We start from the raw sequence: 21,425 nt of genomic DNA on the forward strand, positions 1-21,425 counted from the left end.
TTGGTTTGTGTCTTCTATATACACTACACACCCATTCCGTCTCTCACCCCACCCCCACTGCTCATGGATCCCCCATATACACTGCCCCGTGCCCCCCCCCCCCCCCACTGCTCATGGATCCCCCATATACTCTGCCCCGTGCCCCCCACCCACTGCTCATGGATCCCCCATATACACTGCTCCGCGCCCCCCTCCCCCCACTCATGAATCCCCCATATACACTGCCCCACGCCCCCCTCCCCCCATTACCACTGCTCATGGATCCTCCATATAAACTCCCCCCCCCCCCGCCACTCCTCATGAATCCCCCATATACACTGCCCCCCCCCCCCCCGCACCGCTCATCGATCGGACTGGAAACTGAACTCCCGTTAGACATGAAAACTGTTTGATTTTATTCTTCTTTGTTTTTACCTTCCTGGATCTCCGGGTGAGAGAGGAATGACGGCTTCTTAGCCAAATCACACTGCTTTGGACTAACACTGGGAGCTTGCTGGAAGGAGTACCAATAGAGTGATGATCTCATCCGTTACTCAGTTGCCCAATCAGCACCCTGGGGGTGGGGTCTGTGACTAAGCTATGCTACTTTGAATAAAGACCCGATTGCTGACTGTAAAGGGATTCCAGGATTACCGGACCGGGAGAACCGAAATGTGAGAAATCAGCGCAACCCCGATATAAATCAATAACTCCAATAAATATCTAAAATAATAAATGATCCTGGTATCCATAGGCAGATATGGGTCGAGATGATGCCGATCCTTACACTACTTCTGTGCACTCCAGATATTTCCCAATACACAGTATCTCACATAAGTAAGTACACCCCTCCCATCTATCTTTTCATGTGACAACCCTGAAGAAATGAGACTTTGCTACAATGTAAAGTAGTGAGTGTACAGCTTGTATAACAGTGTAAATTTACTGTCCCCTCAAAATAACTCAACACACAGCCATTAATGTCTAAACCGCTGGCAACAAAAGTCAGTACACCCCTAAGTGACAATCTCCAAATTGGGCCCAAAGTGTCAATATTTTGTGTGGCCGCCATTATTTTCCAGCACTGCCTTAACCCTCTTGGGCATGGAGTTCACCAGAGCTTCACAGGTTGCCCCTGGAGTCCTCTTCCCCTCCTCCATGATGACATCACAGAGCTGGTGGATGTTAGAGACCTTCCCCTCCTCCACCTTCTGTTTGAGGATGCCCCACAGATGCCCAATAGGGTTTAGGTCTGGAGACATGCTTGGCCAGTCCATCACCTTTACCCTCAGCTTCTTTAGCAAGGCAGTGGTCGTCTTGGAGGTGTTTGGGGTCGTTATGTTGGATTTCTGCCTTGCGGCCCCGTCTCTGAAGGGAGGGGATCATGCTCTGCTTCAGTATGTCACAGTACATGTTGGCATTCATGGTTCCCTCAATGATCTGTAGCTCCCCAGTGCCGGCAGCACTCATGCAGCCCCAGACCATGACACTCCCACCACCATGCCTGACTGTAGGAAGACACACTTGTCTTTGTACTCCTCACCTGGTTGCCCCCACACACGCCTGACACCATCTGACACCAAATAAGTTTATCTTGGTCTCATCAGAGCACAGGAGATGGTTCCAGTAATCCATGTCCTTAGGCTGGCCATACACTATACAATTTTCTTATTCAATTTCCTTTAGATTTACCTTAAACTATGTAGTACAAGTGCCTGCCTGATTGCATACAAATTGAAAGTTTGTAGGTTTGACCCTATATTACATGGTTTTGGTAAATCTAAAGGAAAGTTGAACAAGAAAATTGTATAGTGTATGGCCAGCCTTAGTCTGCTTGTCTTCAGAAAACTGTTTGTGGGCTTTCTTGTCCATCATCTTTAGAAGAGGCTTCCTTCTGAGATGACAGCCATGCAGACCAATTTGATGCAGTGTGCGGCGTATGGTCTGAGCACTGACAGGCTGACCCCTCCCCCACCCCTTCAACCTCTGCAGCAATGCTGGCAGCACTCATACGTCTATTTCCCAAAGACAACCTCTGGATATGACGCTGAGCACGGCACTCAACTTCTTTGGTGGACCATGGTGAGGCCTGTTCTGAGTGGAACCTGTCCTGTTATACCGCCGTATGGTCTTGGCCACCGTGCTGCAGGGTCTTGGCAATCTTCTTATAGACTAGGCCATCTTTATGTAGAGCAACAATTCTTTTTTTCAGATCCTCAGAGAGTTCTTTGCCATGAGGTGCCATGTTGAACTTCCAGTGACCAGTATGAGAGAGTGAGAGCGATAACACCAAATTTAACACACCTGCTCCCCATTCACACCTGAGACCTTGTAACACTAACGAGTCACATGACACTGGGGGAGGGAAAATGGCTAATTGGGCCCAATTTGGACTTTGTCACTTAGGGGTGTACTCACTTTTGTTACCAGCGGTTTAGACATTAATGGCTGTGTGTTGAGTTATTTTGAGGGGACAGTAAATTTACACTGTTATACAAGCTGTACACTCACTACTTTACATTGTAGCAAAGTGTCATTTCTTCAGTGTTGTCACATGAAAAGATAGAATGTGAGGGGTGTACTTACTTTTGTCAGATACTGTAGATATAGGGAAGATGAAGGACAAGGACTAGTGCTCTCTGTATAAAAGATTTTTTTTGCCATAGAAAAAAATAGCTACACTTACATAAAAAGCACAACAAGCTGTGCGGGCTGGACAAGCAGAACAAGTTAGGCAGCCGACAGCAAAGTAGCGTTGGATAGTAGGCTCCGCCCCTTTATGCGTTGCGTCACACGTTGACTTCCTCAGTAGGGGTGGAGCTAATCACGATCCTTTGCTGAATAAATACAACTCCGTGACACGCAATCACTGAGCCTGAGCAGGTGACTGGTAATCAACCTAATCTATCCCAAGGCCGGGAACACCAGACCGGCTAAACAGATCTATCCCAAGGCCGGGAACACCGGACCGACTAAACAGATCTATCCCAAGGCTGTGAATACCGGACCGGCTAAACAGATCTATCCCAAGGCTGTGAACACCGGACCGACTGAACAGATCTATCCCAAGGCCGGGAACACTGGACCAACTGAACAGATCTATCCCAAGGATGGGAACACCAGACCGGCTAAACAGATCTATCCCAAGGCTGGGAACACCAGACCGGCTAAACAGATCTATCCCAAGGCTGGGAACACGAGGCTGGGAACACCGGACCAACTGAACAGATCTATCCCAAGGCCGTGAACACCAGACCGGCTAAACAGATCTATCCCAAGGCCTGGAACACCGGACCGACTAAACAGATCTATCCCAAGGCCGGGAACACCTGACCAATTGAACAGATCTATCCCAAGGCCGGGAACACCGGACCGGCTTAACAGATCTATCCCAAGGCCGTGAACACCGGACCGGCTAAACAGATCTATCCCAAGGCCAGGAACACCGGACCGACTAAACAGATCTATCCCAAGGCCAGGAACACCGGACCGACTAAACAGATCTATCCCAAGGCTGAGAACACCGGACCAACTGAACAGATCTATCCCAAGGCCGGGAACACAGGACCAACTGAACAGATCTATCCCAAGGATGGGAACACCAGACCGGCTAAACAGATCTATCCCAAGGCTGGGAACACCGGACCAACTGAACAGATCTATCCCAAGGCTGGGAACACCGGACCGGCTGAACAGTTCTACCCCAAGGTTGTAAACACCGGACCGGCTAAACAGATCTATCCCAAGGCTGGGAACACCTGACCGGCTGAACAGATCTATCCCAAGGCCGGGAACACCAGACCAGCTAAACAGATCTATCCCAAGGCTGGGAACACCGGACCAACTGAACAGATCTATCCCGAGGCTGGGAACACGAGGCTGGGAACACCGGACCAGCTAAACAGATCTATCCCAAGGCTGGGAATACCGGACCGGCTAAACAGATCTATCCCAAGGCCGGGAACACCGGACCGGCTAAACAGATCTATCCCAAGGCTGGGAACACCGGACCAGCTAAACAGATCTATCCCAAGGCTGTAAACACCGGACCGGCTAAACATAACTAAAATATAGAGGAACCATTTGCCTTCAGAAGTCACCTAATTAGTAAATAGAGTCCATCTGTGTGTCATTTAATCTCATTTATAAATACAGCTGTTCTGTGAAGCCCTCAGAGGTTTGTTAGAGAACCTTAATGAACAAACAGCATCATGAAGGCCAAGGAACACACCAGACAGGTCAGGGATAAAGTTGTGGAGAAGTGTAAAGCAGGGTTAGGTTCTAAAAAATCTCCCAAGCTTTGACCATCTCACGGAGCGCTGTTAAATCCATCATGGGAAAATGGAAAGAGTATGGCACAACTGCAACCCTACCAAGACATGGCCGTCCACCTAAACTGACCGGCCGGGGCCCCTACCAAGACATGGCCGTCCACCTAAACTGACCGGCCGGGCCCCTACCAAGACATGGCCATCCACCTAAACTGACCAGCCGGGCCCCTACCAAGACATGGCCGTCCACCTAAACTGACCAGCCGGGCAAGGAGAGCATTCATCAGAGAAGCAGCCAAGAGGCCCATGGGAACTCTGAAGGAGCTGCAGAGATCCACAGCTCAGGGGGGAGAATCTGTCCACAGGACAACTATTAGTTGTGCGCTCCACAAATCTGCCCTTTATGGAAGAGTGAGAAGAAGAAAGCCATTGGTGGAAGGGAGAAGCCATGTGGGGGACACAGCAAACGTGGAAGAAGGAGCTCTGCTCAGAGGAGACCAAAATTCAACTTTTTAGCCTAAAAGCAAAACTCTATGTGTGGGGGAAAACTAACACTGCACATCACTCTGAACACACCATCCCCACTGTGAAACATGGTGGTGGCAGCATCATGGTGTGGGGATGCTTTTCTTCAGCAGGGACAGGGAACCTGGTCAGAGTTGATGGGAAGATGGATGGAGACAAATACAGGGCAATCTTAGAAGAAAAGACTTGAGACTGGGGCGGCGGTTCACCTTCCAGCAGGACAACGACCCGAAACATCCAGCCAGAGCTACAATGGAATGGTTTTCAAAGCATATTCATGTGTTAGAATGGCCCAGTCACAGTCCAGACCTAAATCACATTGAGAATCTGTGGCAAGGCTTGAAAATTGCTGTTCACAGACGCTCTCCATCCAATCTGACAGAACTTGAGATATTCTGCAAAGAAGAATGGGCAGAAATGTCCTCTCTAGATGTGCAAAGCTGGTAGAGACATCCCCAAAAATACTTGCAGCTGTAATTGCAGGGAAAGGCGGTTCTACAAAGTATTGACTCTGGGGGGTGAATACAAATGCAGCCACACTTTTCACAGATTTATTTGTATCATTTTCCTTCCACTTCACAATTATGGCCACTTTGTGTCAGTCTATCACATAAAATCCCAATAAAATACATTTACTTTTTTGGTTGTAACATGACAAAATGTGGGACATTTCAAGGGGTGTGAATACTTTTTCAAGACACTGTAGGTACTTGGTGCACACAGACAATCCATACAAGAAACAGACGGAACAATCAGATGAAGGAGGCGAGATTTTTTTTATTACACTTTTTTTTTAGAAACAATAGAAATGTAAAATAACAGCACAGGCAACGAACAGATACAAAAACCGAGGTGTTAGTCTCTGATATGTGAGAGGGACGACTCCAGATGTGTCTAATTCTAGTCTAATCTAAATCCCAAACAGTCCCTCCAGATCCCCATGTGCTGTGCAGTACACATATACCCCCGCTATTCTCTGTGCTGCCTGCTGGGGGCGCTGCTGTGTTCTGAGGTATCACACAGGGCTGGATGTGGCGGTGGCACCGAGTTGCAGTTCACCTTCGGGGGAGGATAGGAGGCGGCAGCAACGGGCATAATGGCTCATTAAATCTTTGTGTAATACTCCTCCTGGACTGGACGCCCAGCCCCTGCCACCCCCCCCTCCTCACAGTCACCCCCCGTATGTACAGAAATACCCCAACACCACTGCGGAGAGAGATCTCACATATCCTTTCCGAACAGAGAAAATCCACAATATCTCCAACACACCATTCTGGCTGCACTGTGTAAATCAAGGATAACAAGTTCCTGTAGCGTGGTACAAGCGTTACCTCCATAGGAGGCGGAGACAAGCACTATTCTCACCCCTTAATGGGGAAGATTCATGCACCATGATCTGCTGTCATCTCATTAATACAGACAACCACCCAACCCAGGGACAGGGTTGGCTGTCAGGCACAAGGTTGGGGGCAAGGGTCGGTCTCATATTTAGGGTCCTATTTCAGAAGAGTTGGGTGTCCATCAGTGAACATTAGGATTGGTTTAACAAGTTTTTAGAATGATACCTAGGAGTCAATTCAAAGTCAGACACAGAGTTAGGTGTCATGCAGGGTCAGGGTTGTGTTGTCAGGAAAAAGTAGCAGATGGGGGTCGGACTTATATTTAGGGGTCGATTGTAGGCATTGTCTGGTGTCAGACTCATATATTGGGGTTAAGACTCATTTTTGTGGGTTGGTGTCGGACACAGTTGGATATCATGCACAGAGTTGGGAGTCAGAATTATATTTGGAGGTCCTCTCGGATACAGAGTAGGGTGTAATGCACAGAGTTAGATGTAGGGGAACAGATTTATTGCCAGGCTCATAGTTGGAGGTCAGTGTCAGACACAGAGTTGGTTGTAGAGGAAAGGGTTGGGAGTCATACAAAGAGTTGGTTGTAGAGGAAAGGGTTGGGAGTCATACAAAGAGTTGGTTGTAGAGGAAAGGGTTGGGAGTCATACACAGAGTTGGTTGTAGAGGAAAGGGTTGGGAGTCATACACAGAGTTGGTTGTAGAGGAAAGGGTTGGGCATCATACACAGAGTTGGTTGTAGAGGAAAGGGTTGGGCGTCATACACAGTTGGTTGTAGAGGAAAGGGTTGGGCGTCATACACAGAGTTGGTTGTAGAGGAAAGGGTTGGGCGTCATACACAGAGTTGGTTGTAGAGGAAAGGGTTGGGAGTCATACACAGAGTTGGTTGTAGAGGAAAGGGGTGCTATGCCTCACAGACTTAGATGTAAGGGAACAGATTTATTGCCAGGCTCATAGTTGGAGGTCAGTGTCAGACACAGAGTTGGTTGTAGAGGAAAGGGTTGGGCGTCATACACAGAGTTGGTTGTAGAGGAAAGGGTTGGGCGTCATACACAGAGTTGGTTGTAGAGGAAAGGGTTGGGCGTCATACAGAGTTGGTTGTAGAGGAAAGGGTTGGGCGTCATACACAGAGTTGGTTGTAGAGGAAAGGGTTGGGCGTCATACACAGAGTAGGTTGTAGAGGAAAGGGTTGGGCGTCATACACAGAGTTGGTTGTAGAGGAAAGGGTTAGGCGTCATACACAGAGTAGGTTGTAGAGGAAAGGGTTGGGCGTCATACACAGAGTTGGTTGTAGAGGAAAGGGTTGGGCGTCATACACAGAGTTGGTTGTAGAGGAAAGGGTTGGGCGTCATACACAGAGTTGGTTGTAGGCACAGAGTTGGGAGTCAGACTTATATTTGGAGGTTGTTCTTGGATAGAGTAGTGTGTCATGTAGAGTTGGTTGTAGGGGAAAGAGTTGGGTGTGAGACTCATATCTGGTGGTGGGTGTCAAGACATGGAGTAGGGCAGGGATGTGCAAACTGTGGCCCTCCAGCTGTTGCAAAACTACAAGTCCCATCATGCCTCTGGGTGTCATGCTTGTGGCTGTCAGAATCTTGCTATGCCTCATGGGACTTGTAGTTTTGCAACAGCTGGAGGGCCACAGTTTGCATATCCCTGGAGTAGGGTGTCGTGCAGAGTTGGTTATAAGGGACAAGGTTGGGTGTCAGACACAGTCTAGTGTCATGCACAGAGTTGGTTGTAGAAGAAAAAGGGTTGGTGTCAGACAGGTAGTAGGGTGTTATACACAGAGTTGGATGTAGGGGATAGAGTTAGGGGTCGGTGTCAGACACAGAGTAGGGCGTCATATACAGAGTTGGTTGTAGGGGATAGAGTTAGGGGTCGTTGTCAGACACGGAGTAGGGTTTCATACACAGAGTAGGTTGTAGGGGAAAGAGTTAGGGGTCGATTTCAGACACGGAGTAGGGTGTCATATACAGAGTTGGATGTAAGGGATAGAGTTGGGGGTCAGGCTTACCCTTGGGGGGGGGGGGGTTGGTTTCGTAGAGTCTGGTGTCCTGCACAGAGTTAGCTGTAGGGGGCAGGGTTGGGTGTCAGGCTCATATTTGGGGGTCAGTGTCAGACTCATATCTGGTGGTGGGTGTGAGACACAGAGTAGGGTGTCATACAGAGTTGGTTGTAGGGGACCGGGTTAGGTGTCAGGCTCAGGGAGTGGTCGGTTGTCAAACAGGTTTGGGATTCTAGATATGAACACTTATCATAGCATTTCCTGTGGAAGAAACATTGGGCAATCTTCTCAGATGGTCCAGGGGACACTGGGCCTGGAGAAAGAGGTTATCATCCACATATGGAAAGTATTCTTCACAGTAAGAGCTTTGACATTAACTGGAACCAACTCTAACCAATGGTGTTGATTGCTCAAAAAGAAAAAAAATGGGCTGGTTAAGAACAGGATTAGCTATTAATATTTATAGGTAATAATACTGAGGCTTGATGATCCGGGGGAACATCCAATGGCTTTTAGGGGGATCAGGAAGGAATTTGATCCCGATTGGATTAAATGACACTTCATAAGGGGATTCCTCTGGATCAGATCAGAATGAGTGAACAGATGACTGCAGTCAGGGTAGAATAAGAGAATCCTTATTCTATGTACAGAGATATGTCCATTCCTATGTGTGTAAATCCTATAAAACTGCTACAACTCTTGCAGAGCCACTCCCACCGATCCCTATGGCCAATACAGGAGTAAGCTTGTGTCTAGGGTTCTTCTTTAAGTGCTTTTATCGGTGTACCAACCCCTGCTGATGGCCGTAAACCGAATTACAGATTATAAAACAATATAAATTATTCCATACAATTTTTATATTATCAGTCCACATAAAAATACAGAATATCTTTTGAGAGAACTGGATCTCCGTCTGTGGGGCCCTTCGTAGCTCTGAGGGAGGAGGGAGTTCAGTGCCTGCACAGCAGAGTCCTAGGAAATGTTTGCTTCTATGCAGCTCCAGTCTTGGAAGCCACCCTGAATTTGGACTCTTAAAACATTCATTGGTTGGCTCTCTCTACAAGACTTTCGGGGGTCTAGTCAATAAAACAAAAGCAGAGGTCCCAGCTGCATAAATGTGCAAATATATGGGGAAGCCTAAATTCACAAACAAGGTGCCTTTCTATAGGAGTAGCAACAATGTGGCACATGCGGCCAAGGTTGACATGGGAACCACCATGCTGGGAGGTTACCCCAAGCAAAGTACGAGAGGCCCAGATGTGCCAGGGCAGATGAAGACTTCATCCTATGGACAACTCTTCATGGAGGGGAACATTGTGTTGGAGATTGGAACTTTTAATGGAAGGGCTGTTGTGGGGGAAATTGGAACTCTTCATGGAGGGGGACGTTGTGGGGGAGATTTGATCTTTTCATGGAGGTGGACATTGTGGGTGACAAGGAGCTTCACATATGTCTGTACACAAATGTAACTGGGAGCTCGTTGGCTGCAATACCGGTCAGTAAAGTGAGGCACCAGTTGGACTTTCCATGTGCTCCAGTTCCTGGGATTTGTCCTTCTCTACATTAATACTCCGCCATTGTGTCCCTCATAAGAAGTCCTCACAGATCTGGATGGGGCCTCCACCATGGAAGGTTCTCCCCCTTCTCTATATCTTCTGTCCCGGTGTAACATTTTTGGTCTCATCACCGGCGCTCAGTCCTTCCCTTTCTGATGGGCACGTTCATGATACTGCATCTTTGTCTTATCGATAAACGTTTTCCCGCAATGTAAACATTCGAAGGGCCGCTCTCCCGTGTGGACACGTTCATGTTTCTGCAGCTTTGTCTTTTCGGTAAACCCTTTCCCGCACTGTAAACATTCGAAGGGCCGCTCTCCCGTGTGGATTGCCTCGTGTCTCTTCATCGGCCCCTGCTGCGTGAATTTCCTGCCACAGTACGAGCAGGCATAGGGCTTCTCGCCAGTGTGAATCAACTGGTGGCGGCGGTAGCTGGTTTGTTCAATGAAGTTCTTCCCGCACTCAGGGCATTGCAAGGGTCGCTTGGCGGTGTGGATCCTGAGGTGGATGTTGAGGGTGGAGTTCTGCGAGAAGCACTTCCCACAATAAGTGCAGGTGTATGGCTTCTCCAAGGTGTGGGACCGCATGTGAACGATAAGACAGCGCCTGTCCCTGAAAGTCTTCCTGCACACTTTACAGGCATAAGGGCGCTCCCCAGTGTGTATTAGACCGTGCTGCAGGAGATTGGAGTGTCGGGTGAAGATTTTGCCGCAGTCGCGGCATGTGAAAGGTTCCATGCCATCAAGAGGGCGCTTCCGCTTCTTCTTGGGAAGTAAAACACATTCATTTTCATCATTTCCGCTCTCGCTTGGGCCGTCCAGACTGGGCGCCACATGCAAGGCCAAACTTTTACCACATTTAGTGCAAAGAACCTTATCCCTGGCCCCTCTGGGGGGTTTGGGACTTTTGGTGCCCTCTGGGTTTCGAGGCTTCTTTTTTTTAGGCTCACTGAGTGATTTCTTCTTCCATTTTTTTCTGACAGCATCAGATTTTGTAGCCAGTTTCTGAATTTTATCTGTGGAAATAGTGGAGCCACCACGGACGGGTTTCTTATGCTGAATATTTGCCTGGGGTTTTGCCTTTTGTCTCTTCAGAAACAGTTTTCCGCATCTCACACATGCGTCTTTCTTTGTCTGAGCACCACTGTTCTGATCTTGGGGGGTGGTAGTGCCTTTATTGGATTTCAAATCAGATGGGAGTTTCTGCTTTTGAACAGGACTTGGCTTATTCTGCAGAATTTGGTTGGATTTCCTTTTCTCTGGAATATCATTTTTGGGATCTGGATTTGAAAGAAATTTTGAAGAAGAGCGTCTCGTAGCTGTTTTCTTAATAGTTTTTACTTCGTGGTGGAGCTTGGCATCTTCGGGGGATTCACAATGTTTACATTGGCTGCATAGGTCGAAATTGTTATCAGTGTGAATGTTCTTTGCTGCTAAACACTTCTTTTTGTTGTCTGCATTCTTCTTCAGCTGTACATTGTGATTAGCTGAGGTCCTAGACAAGGACTCCTTTCCATTCTTCAGCTGGGCATTATGATTGCTTGAGGTCCTCAGTGACTCCTCTTTACCCTTATTCAGCTGATTATGACTGATTGAGGTCCTCAGTGATGCCTCCTCACCCTTCTTCAGGTGTTTAGAATGACTGGTTGAGGTCCTTGGCGATGCCTCACCTTTCTTCAGTTGAACATTATGATTGGTTGACGGTTTCGGTGAAGCCTCCTCACTCTTCTTTAGCTGAACACTATGACTGGTTGATGTCCTCAGTGTTGGCTCCTCACCCTTCTTAAGTTGAAGATTATCACTGGTTGAGGTCATTGGTGATGCATCACCTTTCTTCGGCTGAGCAGCAGGATTGACTAAAGTTTTCGGTGAAGCTTCCTCACCTTTCTTCAGGTGAACAATTTGACTGGTTGAGGTCCTCAGTGATGCCCCCTTACTCATTTTCAGCTGAGCACTATGACTGGTTAGGGTCCTCAGTGATGCCTCTTCACCCTTCTTCAAGTGACCACTGGGATTGGCTGAGCTCCTTCGTGTTTCTGCATCACCCTTTATATCTTGCCTTTGCTTCTTCTTAGCAGGTGAACTAGCGTCGGGGGAATCGTCGAGAAGCGAACGATGTGGTCTCTTTCTAGCAGGGCTTCCGGTAACAACATTCTTACTTGAGGTGGCACATTTAGTGGGTGTTGTAATTGGTGTACCCTTATCTGAACTAAAGGTTGATTTATCTCTCTGCCGACTACACAATCTGCACATATGAGGAAAGGACTTTTCTACGTCGACTTTCTGCTGGTCGCTGAGCCTCTTCCAGTGGGTAGTTCTGCCACAATTAAAGCAAGAATAAGATTTAATGAAGTTCGGATCTCCATCATCTGGGTGTTGTAGGGTGAACTGGATCTCACTTGCTGATTGCTGCATCTCCTCTTTGTTAATCAGATCTATCTGCGTCCCTACGTCCCTTTTGGTTGGCTGCAGCTGTAGCTCTGTAGAGGGAGAAGGCTCGGTAGTGTCGCTCCCACATACTGCACTTCTTGGGGATCCTTCAACCTCCTCCATTGTCTTCATCTTGCTGCACTGGATGGAACTTTGACTTTTCAGATCTTGGCTTCCTTCTCCCAGCATGTCACATACCGCTGTGGTTTCCCTTTCTGGCTGCGTGGCACTAGGCTTGGAGTCCCGACTCTTGGTAACAAGAGACTCTTCATTTCTGTTCTTTGGTTGCAGCAGAGGCCCTGTAGACGGGGATGGCTCTGCAGTGTCTTTCCTACATACTGCGCTTGGCAGAGATCCTTCAACCTCCTCTGTGGTCTTCATTATCTTCGTGGATTTGTCGGAATTTGGACTTTTCAGATCTTTGTTTCCTCCTTCTGGAATGACACGTTCTGTGGTAGTCTTCCGCTCTGACTGGGTGACTTTAGGCTTGGAGTCCTGACTCCTGGTAACCATGGATCCTTCATCTGTGTTCTTAGATTGCAGAGGAGGCCCTGTAGACAGGGATAGTTCTGCAGTGTCTCTCCTACATACTGCACTTGGCAGAGATCTTTCAACCTCCTCCATGGTCTTCATCATCTTGCTGCATTTAATGGAACTTGGACTCTTCAGATCTTGGCTTCCTCCAACCGGAGTGTCACGTTTTGTGGTGGTCTTACGCTCTGACTGGATGGCATGAGGCTTGGAGTCCTGACTTCTGGTAACCATGGACCCTTCATCTCTGTTCTTTGGTTGCAGACAAGGCCCTGTATTCGGGGATGGCTCTGCAGTGTCTCGCATATAAACTGCGCTTGGCAAAGATCCCTCAACCTCATCCATGGTCTTCATCGTTTTGTTGCATTTCATGGAATTTGGACTTTTCAGGTCTTGGCTTCCTCCTTCCGGGTTGTCATGCTCCGCGGTGGTCTTCTGCTCTGGCTGGGTGGCTTCACGTTCCGCGGTGATCTTCTGCTCTGGCTGGGTGGATTTAGGCTGGGAGTCCTGACTCTTAGTAAAAATCGTTGGCTCTGCTATGGTGCTAATCCTAGTGTCCTTACTCACAATAACAACACGAGGACGGATTTTCCTCTGCAGCCTAATGCTATCAAAAAATTCCTTCTCTGCGATTTCTGCTTCTTCCGACTCAAAAATAAACGTGGTAACAGTGTCACTGAACTGGACGTGTTTTACTTTCCTTCGTGGCAAAGCCATTCCTTCACACGCAGAATCCATTCTAGTCTTTTCTGGGGGCTTCTCCTCATTTAGATGAGGAGACTTCCCAGCATCTGTGGTTTCAGGTAACGACGGAGGAGAACTTGCAGCACCTTTACAGCTGTGAGTACGTCCATCTTCATCCCTCTGATCAGTGTTATGCTTGTCATGGAATGGAGCTGTATCTGATGAGGTGTCTCTCTCAGCCTCGGCTATGTGCAGGGTGTAATGTTCTAGGACTGCTATCCCCTCTCTTTTGTGCGCTGCACTCCCAGGTTCCTCCTCTGAGATGCTCAGAGTCACCCTCAGATCTGGTTTATACTTGGTGCCCATTATTCGAATTGTCCGTGAACTCTGACCGCCTTTACTTGTTCTGTTCCCATCTTCAGTCTGAGGGCCACCCTGCTCTATTTCCCTTTCACTGGTGTGCACAGAGTTTGAGGGGTCCTCTGTGCACAGTTCAGAGTGCCCCTCCCTGCTGTCCCCCGCTTCATCTGTGCAGACATCATCCTGCACTGGAGGGGTCTCGTAGTTACTCTCTTTAATATTCCAGTTCTCTCTCTGCTCCGACCTTCTTGATGTTCGGGAAGAACGACTTTTACTCTTCTTCTGTCTCTTTATCCACCTGAAGGGGTTCACTCTGGGGTATCTCCTCTGTCTCTTCAGTGGTGGTATAGGTTCGGTGCTCTTCGTATGATCAATGCTCTCCTGCAATATGCTTCGGTCAGAGGCTGCCAACTGCTCACCTGGCCAGGAATCTGATGGAAGATGAAGCAGAATGGATTAGCAATGAATAGGTGTCAGAGAACACAGGCTTATAACTTCTACCATTATAAGGGAATGTCAATACAAGTTAGATTATATTGCATTTTACCCATTTTGAGTGCAAACTATGGATATGTTAGGATGGTAAGGGAGTATGTTTTCCACAGACATCTGGTGACACCATGGCCCACAGATATCTCGTGACACCACAGCCCACAGAAGTCACGCCACACCATGACCCACAGACATCAGATGACACTACGGCCCACAGACGTCTTACCACACCACGGCCCACATATGTCACACCGCACCATGGTATAAAGACATCTGGTGACACCACAGCCAACAGACAGCAGGTCACACAACAGACATCAGGCAACAACACTCACAGACATCAGATGACACTATTACCTAGAAATGTTAGGCCACACCATGGTCCACCGACATCAGGCCACACCACATTTGCAGAGGACACCAGGTTTTGCAGTGGAATCATTTCTTTACAGGATGTCTCCAACTTACAAGCTGACCTCAATGCACTGTTTCATTGGGCAACTATGTGGCAAATGAGGTTTAATGTTGATAAATGTAAAGTTATGCACTTGGGGGCTAAGAATATGCATGCATCATACATACTAGGGGGAGTAGAACTGGGGGAATCCATAGCGGTGAGAAGGATCTGGGGGAATCCATAGCGGAGACGGATTTGGGGGAATCCATAGCGGAGAGAAGGATCTGGGGGAATCCTTAGCGGTGAGAAGGATCTGGGGGAATCCTTAGCGGTGAGAAGGATCTAGTGGGAATCCATAGCGGTGAGAAGGATCTAGTGGGAATCCATAGCGGTGAGAAGGATCTAGTGGGAATCCATAGCGGTGAGAAGGATCTAGTGGGAATCCATAGCGGTGAGAAGGATCTAGTGGGAATCCATAGCGGTGAGAAGGATCTGGGGGAATCCATAGCGGTGAGAAGGATCTGGGGGAATCCATAGCGGAGAAGGAGCTGGGGGAATCCATAGCGGAGAAGGAGCTGGGGGAATCCATAGCGGAGAAGGAGCTGGGGGAATCCATAGCAGTGAGAAGGATCTGGGGGAATAAATAGCGGAGACGGATCTGGAGGAATCCATAGCGGAGAAGGATCTGGGGGAATCCATAGTGGAGAAGGATCTGGAGGAATCCATAGCGGAGAAGGATCTGGGGGAATCCATAGTGGAGAAGGATCTGGGGGAATCCATAGCGGTGAGAAGGATCTGGGGGAATTCATAGCGGTGAGAAGGATCTGGGGGAATCCATAGTGGAGAAGGATCTGGGGGAATCCATAGCGGAGACGGATCTGGAAGAATCCATAGCGGAGACGGATCTGGAGGAATCCATAGCAGAGACGGATCTGGAGGAATCCATAGCGGTGAGAAGGATCTGGGGGAATCCATAGTGAAGGATCTGGGGGAATCCATAGCGGAGAAGGATCTGGAGGAATGCATAGCGGAGAAGGATCTGGAGGAATCCATAGCGGAGAAGGATCTGGGGGAATCCATAGCGGTGAGAAGGATCTGGGGGAATCCATAGCGGAGAAGGATCTGGGGGAATCCATAGCGGAGAAGGATCTGGGTGTTCTGGTACATCCTAAGCTTAATAATAGCATGCAATGCCAAGCTGCTGTTTCCAAAGCAAGCAAAGTCCTTTCTTGTATTAACAGAGGCATGGACTCCAGAGAGAGAGTTATCATCTGTACAAATCATTAGTAAGACCTCATCTGGAATATGCATTTCAGTTTTGGGCTCCAGTTCTTAAAAAGGATATCCGGGAACTGGAGAAAGTGCAGAGAAGGGCAACCAAACTTGCACGAGGACTCGAGGGCATACAATGCGATTAGAGGAGAAGCGTTTTAACCTCAGGCAACGTGGGGGGTTCTTTACTGTTAGGGCTACAGGATTGTGGATTCTCTACCACAAAAGGTGGTTTCTGCGGGAAGTATGGTGGCTTTCAAAAGACTTAGACGTACATCTCAAGGGTCAGAACATTCAGGGGTATGAGAGATGATTACAGCCACACACATCTACACAGGGGGAACTGGATGGACTATTGTCTTTATTCAACCTCAACTACTATGTAACTGATAAGAGGCATGGAGGAGCTCAGCTATGAGGAGAGATTAGAGGAACTGAATGTATTCTCTCCTGAGAAGAGGAGATTAAGGGGGGATATGATCTCTGTGTATAAATACATAAGGGGGGGATATGATCTCTATGTATAAATACATAAGGGGGGGGATATGATCACCATGTATAAATACATAAGGGGGATATGATCTCCATGTATAAATACATAAGGGGGGATATGATTACCATGTATAAATACATAAGGGGGGATATGATCTCCACGTATAAATACATAAGGGGGGATATGATCTCCATGTATAAATACATAAGGGGGGATATGATCTCCATGTATAAATACATAAGGGGGGATATGATCTCCATGTATAAATACATAAGGGGGGATATGATCTCCATGTATAAATACATAAGGGGGGGATATTATCTCCATGTATAAATACATAAGGGGGGGGATATGATCTTCACGTATAAATAAATAAGGGGGGATATGCTCTCCATGTATAAATACATAAGTAGGGATATGATCTCCATGTATAAATACATAAGGGGGGGATATGATCACCATGTATGAATAACTAAGGGGGGATATTATCTCCATGTATAAATACATAAGGGGGGATATGATCACCATGTATGAATAACTAAGGGGGGGATATTATCTCCATGTATAAATACATAAGGGGGGGGATATGATCTTCATGTATAAATAAATAAGGGGGGATATGCTCTCCATGTATAAATACATAAGCAGGGATATGATCTCCATGTATAAATACATAAGGGGGGATATGATCTCCATGTATAAATACATAAGGGGGGATATGATCTCCATGTATAAATACATAAGGGGGGATATGATCTCCATGTATAAATACATAAGGGGGGGATATGATCTCCATGTATAAATACATAAGGGGGATATGATCACCATGTATAAATACATAAGGGGGGATATGATCTCCATGTATAAATACATAAGGGGGGATATGATCTCCATGTATAAATACATAAGGGGGGGATATGATCTCCATGTATAAATACATAAGGGGGATATGATCACCATGTATAAATACATAAGGGGGGATATGATCTCCATGTATAAATACATAAGGGGGGGGATATGATCTCCATGTATAAATACATAAGGGGGATATGATCTCCATGTATAAATACATAAGGGGGGATATGATCTCCATGTATAAATACATAAGGGGGGGGGGGGATATGATCTCCATGTATAAATACATAAGGGGGATATGATCTCCATGTATAAATACATAAGGGGTCCATATAGTGATCTTGGTGTTGAGTTGTTCACTTTAAGGTCATCACAGAGGACAAGGGGCACTCTTTACATCTAGAGGAAAACAGATTTCGTCTCCAAATATGGAAAGGTTTCTTCACAGTAAGAGCTGTAAAAATGTGGAATAGACTCCCTCCAGAGGTGGTTCTGGCCAGCTCAGTAGATTGCTATAAGAAAGTCTTGGATTCTCTCCTAGGTGTACATAATATAAATGGGTACTAATATTTATAGGTAAAGTTGATCCAGGGAATATCTGATTGCCTCTCAGGTGATCAGGAAGGATTTTTTCCCCCTGCTGTAGTAAATTGGATCATGCTTTGCTGGGTTTTTTTTTGCCTTCCCCTGGATCAACTGTGGGTATAGGATTGTGTATATAGGATTGTATGGTTGGGGAGGGTATAGGATTGTGTATATAGGATTGCATGGTTGGGGCGGGTATAGGATTGTGTATATGGGATTGTATGATTGGGGAGGGTATAGGATTGTGTATATAGGATTGTATGGTTGGGGTGGGTATAGGATTGTGTATATGGGATTGTATGGTTGGGGAGGGTATAGGATTGTGTATATGGGATTGTATGGTTGGGGCGGGTATAGGATTGTGTATATGGGATTGCATGGTTGGGGCGGGTATAGGATTGTGTATATGGGATTGTATGGTTGGGGCGGGTATAGGATTGTGTATATGGTATTGTATGGTTGGGGCGGGTATAGGATTGTGTATATGGGATTGTATGGTTGGGGCGGGTATAGGATTGTGTATATGGGATTGTATGGTTGGGGAGGGTATAGGATTGTATGGCTGGGGTGGGTATAGGATTGTGTATATGGGATTGTATGATTGGGGCGGATATAGGATTGTGTATATGGGATTGTATGGTTGGGGTGGGTATAGGATTGTGTATATGGGATTCTATGGTTGGGGTGGGTATAGGATTGTGTATATGGGATTGTATGGTTGGGGCGGGTATAGGATTGTGTATATGGGACTGTATGGTTGGGGCGGGTATAGGATTGTGTATATGGGATTGTATGGTTGGGGCGGGTATAGGATTGTGTATATGGGATTGTATGGTTGGGGCGGGTATAGGATTGTGTATATGGGATTGTATGGTTGGGGCGGGTATAGGATTGTGTATATGGTATTGTATGGTTCGGGCAGGTATAGGATTGTGTATATGGGACTGTATGGTTGGGGCGGGTATAGGATTGTGTATATGGGATTGTATGGTTGGGGCGGGTATAGGATTGTGTATATGGGACTGTATGGTTGGGGAGGGTATAGGATTGTGTATATGGGAGTGTATGGTTGGGGCGGGTATAGGATTGTGTATATGGGATTGTATGGTTGGGGCGGGTATAGGATTGTGTATATGGGATTGCATGGTTGGGGAGGGTATAGGATTGTGTATATGGGATTGTATGGTTGGGGAGGGTATAGGATTGTATGGTTGGGGTGGTTATAGGATTGTGTATATGGGATTGTATGATTGGGGCGGATATAGGATTGTGTATATGGGATTGTATGGTTGGGGTGGGTATAGGATTGTGTATATGGGATTGTATGGTTGGGGCGGGTATAGGATTGTGTATATGGGACTGTATGGTTGGGGCGGGTATAGGATTGTGTATATGGGATTGTATGGTTGGGGAGGGTATAGGATTGTGTATATGGGATTGTATGGTTGGGGTGGGTATAGGATTGTGTATATGGGATTGTATGGTTGGGGCGGGTATAGGATTGTGTATATGGGACTGTATGGTTGGGGCGGGTATAGGATTGTGTATATGGGATTGTATGGTTGGGGAGGGTATAGGATTGTGTATATGGGATTGTATGGTTGGGGCGGGTATAGGATTGTGTATATGGGATTGTATGGTTGGGGAGGGTATAGGATTGTATGGTTGGGGTGGGTATAGGATTGTGTATATGGGATTGTATGATTGGGGCGGGTATAGGATTGTGTATATGGGATTGTATGGTTGGGGTGGGTATAGGATTGTGTATATGGGATTGTATGGTTGGGGCGGGTATAGGATTGTGTATATGGGATTGTATGGTTGGGGAGGGTATAGGATTGTATGGTTGGGGTGGTTATAGGATTGTGTATATGGGATTGTATGGTTGGGACGGGTATAGGATTGTGTATATGGGATTGTATGGTTGGGGCGGGTATAGGATTGTGTATATGGGATTGTATGGTTGGGGAGGGTATAGGATTGTATGGTTGGGGTGGGTATAGGATTGTGTATATGGGATTGTATGATTGGGGCGGGTATAGGATTGTGTATATGGGATTGTATGGTTGGGGTGGGTATAGGATTGTGTATATGGGATTGTATGGTTGGGGCGGGTATAGGATTGTGTATATGGGATTGTATGGTTGGGGAGGGTATAGGATTGTATGGTTGGGGTGGTTATAGGATTGTGTATATGGGATTGTATGATTGGGGCGGATATAGGATTGTGTATATGGGATTGTATGGTTGGGGTGGGTATAGGATTGTGTGTATGGGATTGTATGGTTGGGGTGGGTATAGGATTGTGTATATGGGATTGTATGGTTGGGGCGGGTATAGGATTGTGTATATGGGACTGTATGGTTGGGGCAGGTATAGGATTGTGTATATGGGATTGTATGGTTGGGGAGGGTATAGGATTGTGTATATGGGATTGTATGGTTGGGGCGGGTATAGGATTGTGTATATGGGATTGTATGGTTGGGGAGGGTATAGGATTGTATGGTTGGGGTGGGTATAGGATTGTGTATATGGGATTGTATGATTGGGGCGGGTATAGGATTGTGTATATGGGATTGTATGGTTGGGGTGGGTATAGGATTGTGTATATGGGATTGTATGGTTGGGGAGGGTATAGGATTGTGTATATGGGATTGTATGGTTGGGGCGGGTATAGGATTGTGTATATGGGATTGTATGGTTGGGGTGGGTATAGGATTGTGTATATGGGATTGTATGGTTGGGGAGGGTATAGGATTGTGTATATGGGATTGTATGGTTGGGGCAGGTATAGGATTGTGTATATGGGATTGTATGGTGGGGGCGGGTATAGGATTGTGTATATGGGATTCTATGGTTGGGGTGGGTATAGGATTGTGTATATGGGATTGTATGGTTGGGGTGGGTATAGGATTGTGTATATGGGATTGTATGGTTGGGGTGGGTATAGGATTGTGTATATGGGATTGTATGGTTGGGGAGGGTATAGGATTGTGTATATGGGATTGTATGGTTGGGGAGGGTATAGGATTGTGTATATGGGATTGTATGGTTGGGGTGGGTATAGGATTGTGTATATGGGATTGTATGGTGGGGGCGGGTATAGGATTGTGTATATGGGATTCTATGGTTGGGTTTTCATTACTTTTTTTTTTTTTAACCTATTTACTGCGGCGCTCTGCCGCTTACAGGCAAAGTGACGTAGACATACGTCGCTCACCCACGAGCCTGTTGGGGGAGAGCGTGCGCCGCCGCGCTCCCACCCCCGCTCGTTCCCTGGGGTGCCAGTGCGTGTGACTGGTGGCTCCGATGTCCGCCGGCCACTCGCGATCTCCTACAGCAGAGAGAGAAGGACGGACGGATGATGTAAACACAGCAGTCTGTTATTCTCACTGAAGTGATCACAGAGACTATATAGGATCGCATGTCTCTGTGATTACATCACAAGCCACGCCCCCCACAGTTAGAATCACGCCCCTAGGGACATACTTAACCCCTTGATCACCAGTAAAGTTAAGCCCTTCCCTGCCAGTGTCATTTTTACAGTGACAGTGCATATTTATAGCACCGATTACTGTAGTAATGTCACTGGTCCCCCCAAAAGTGTCAAAAATGTCAGTCAAGGGTCCGATCTGTCCG

General features: G+C 47.1%; 1 protein-coding gene across 1 annotated transcript in view; it reads right to left on the reverse strand.

Moving 5' to 3' along the window:
- Window positions 1-9,853: 9,853 nt before the first annotated feature.
- The window catches only part of LOC309543551 (uncharacterized protein), a gene marked incomplete at its 3' end in the record, with an annotated part of 34,780 nt that continues 23,208 nt past the window's right edge, over window positions 9,854-21,425 (reverse strand). Inside the window, exons 4-5 of the mRNA XM_082276023.1 lie at window positions 9,906-14,123; window positions 9,854-9,873 (exon numbers count right to left, since the gene is read on the reverse strand). Coding sequence (XP_082132149.1) covers window positions 9,854-9,873; window positions 9,906-14,123 — 4,238 coding nt within the window. The remainder of the gene's footprint in view (window positions 9,874-9,905; window positions 14,124-21,425) is intronic.

Source organism: Pelophylax lessonae (assembly GCF_965119305.1).
Source record: "Pelophylax lessonae genome assembly, contig: HAP1_SCAFFOLD_197, whole genome shotgun sequence".
NCBI classification, from domain to species: domain Eukaryota; kingdom Metazoa; phylum Chordata; class Amphibia; order Anura; family Ranidae; genus Pelophylax; species Pelophylax lessonae.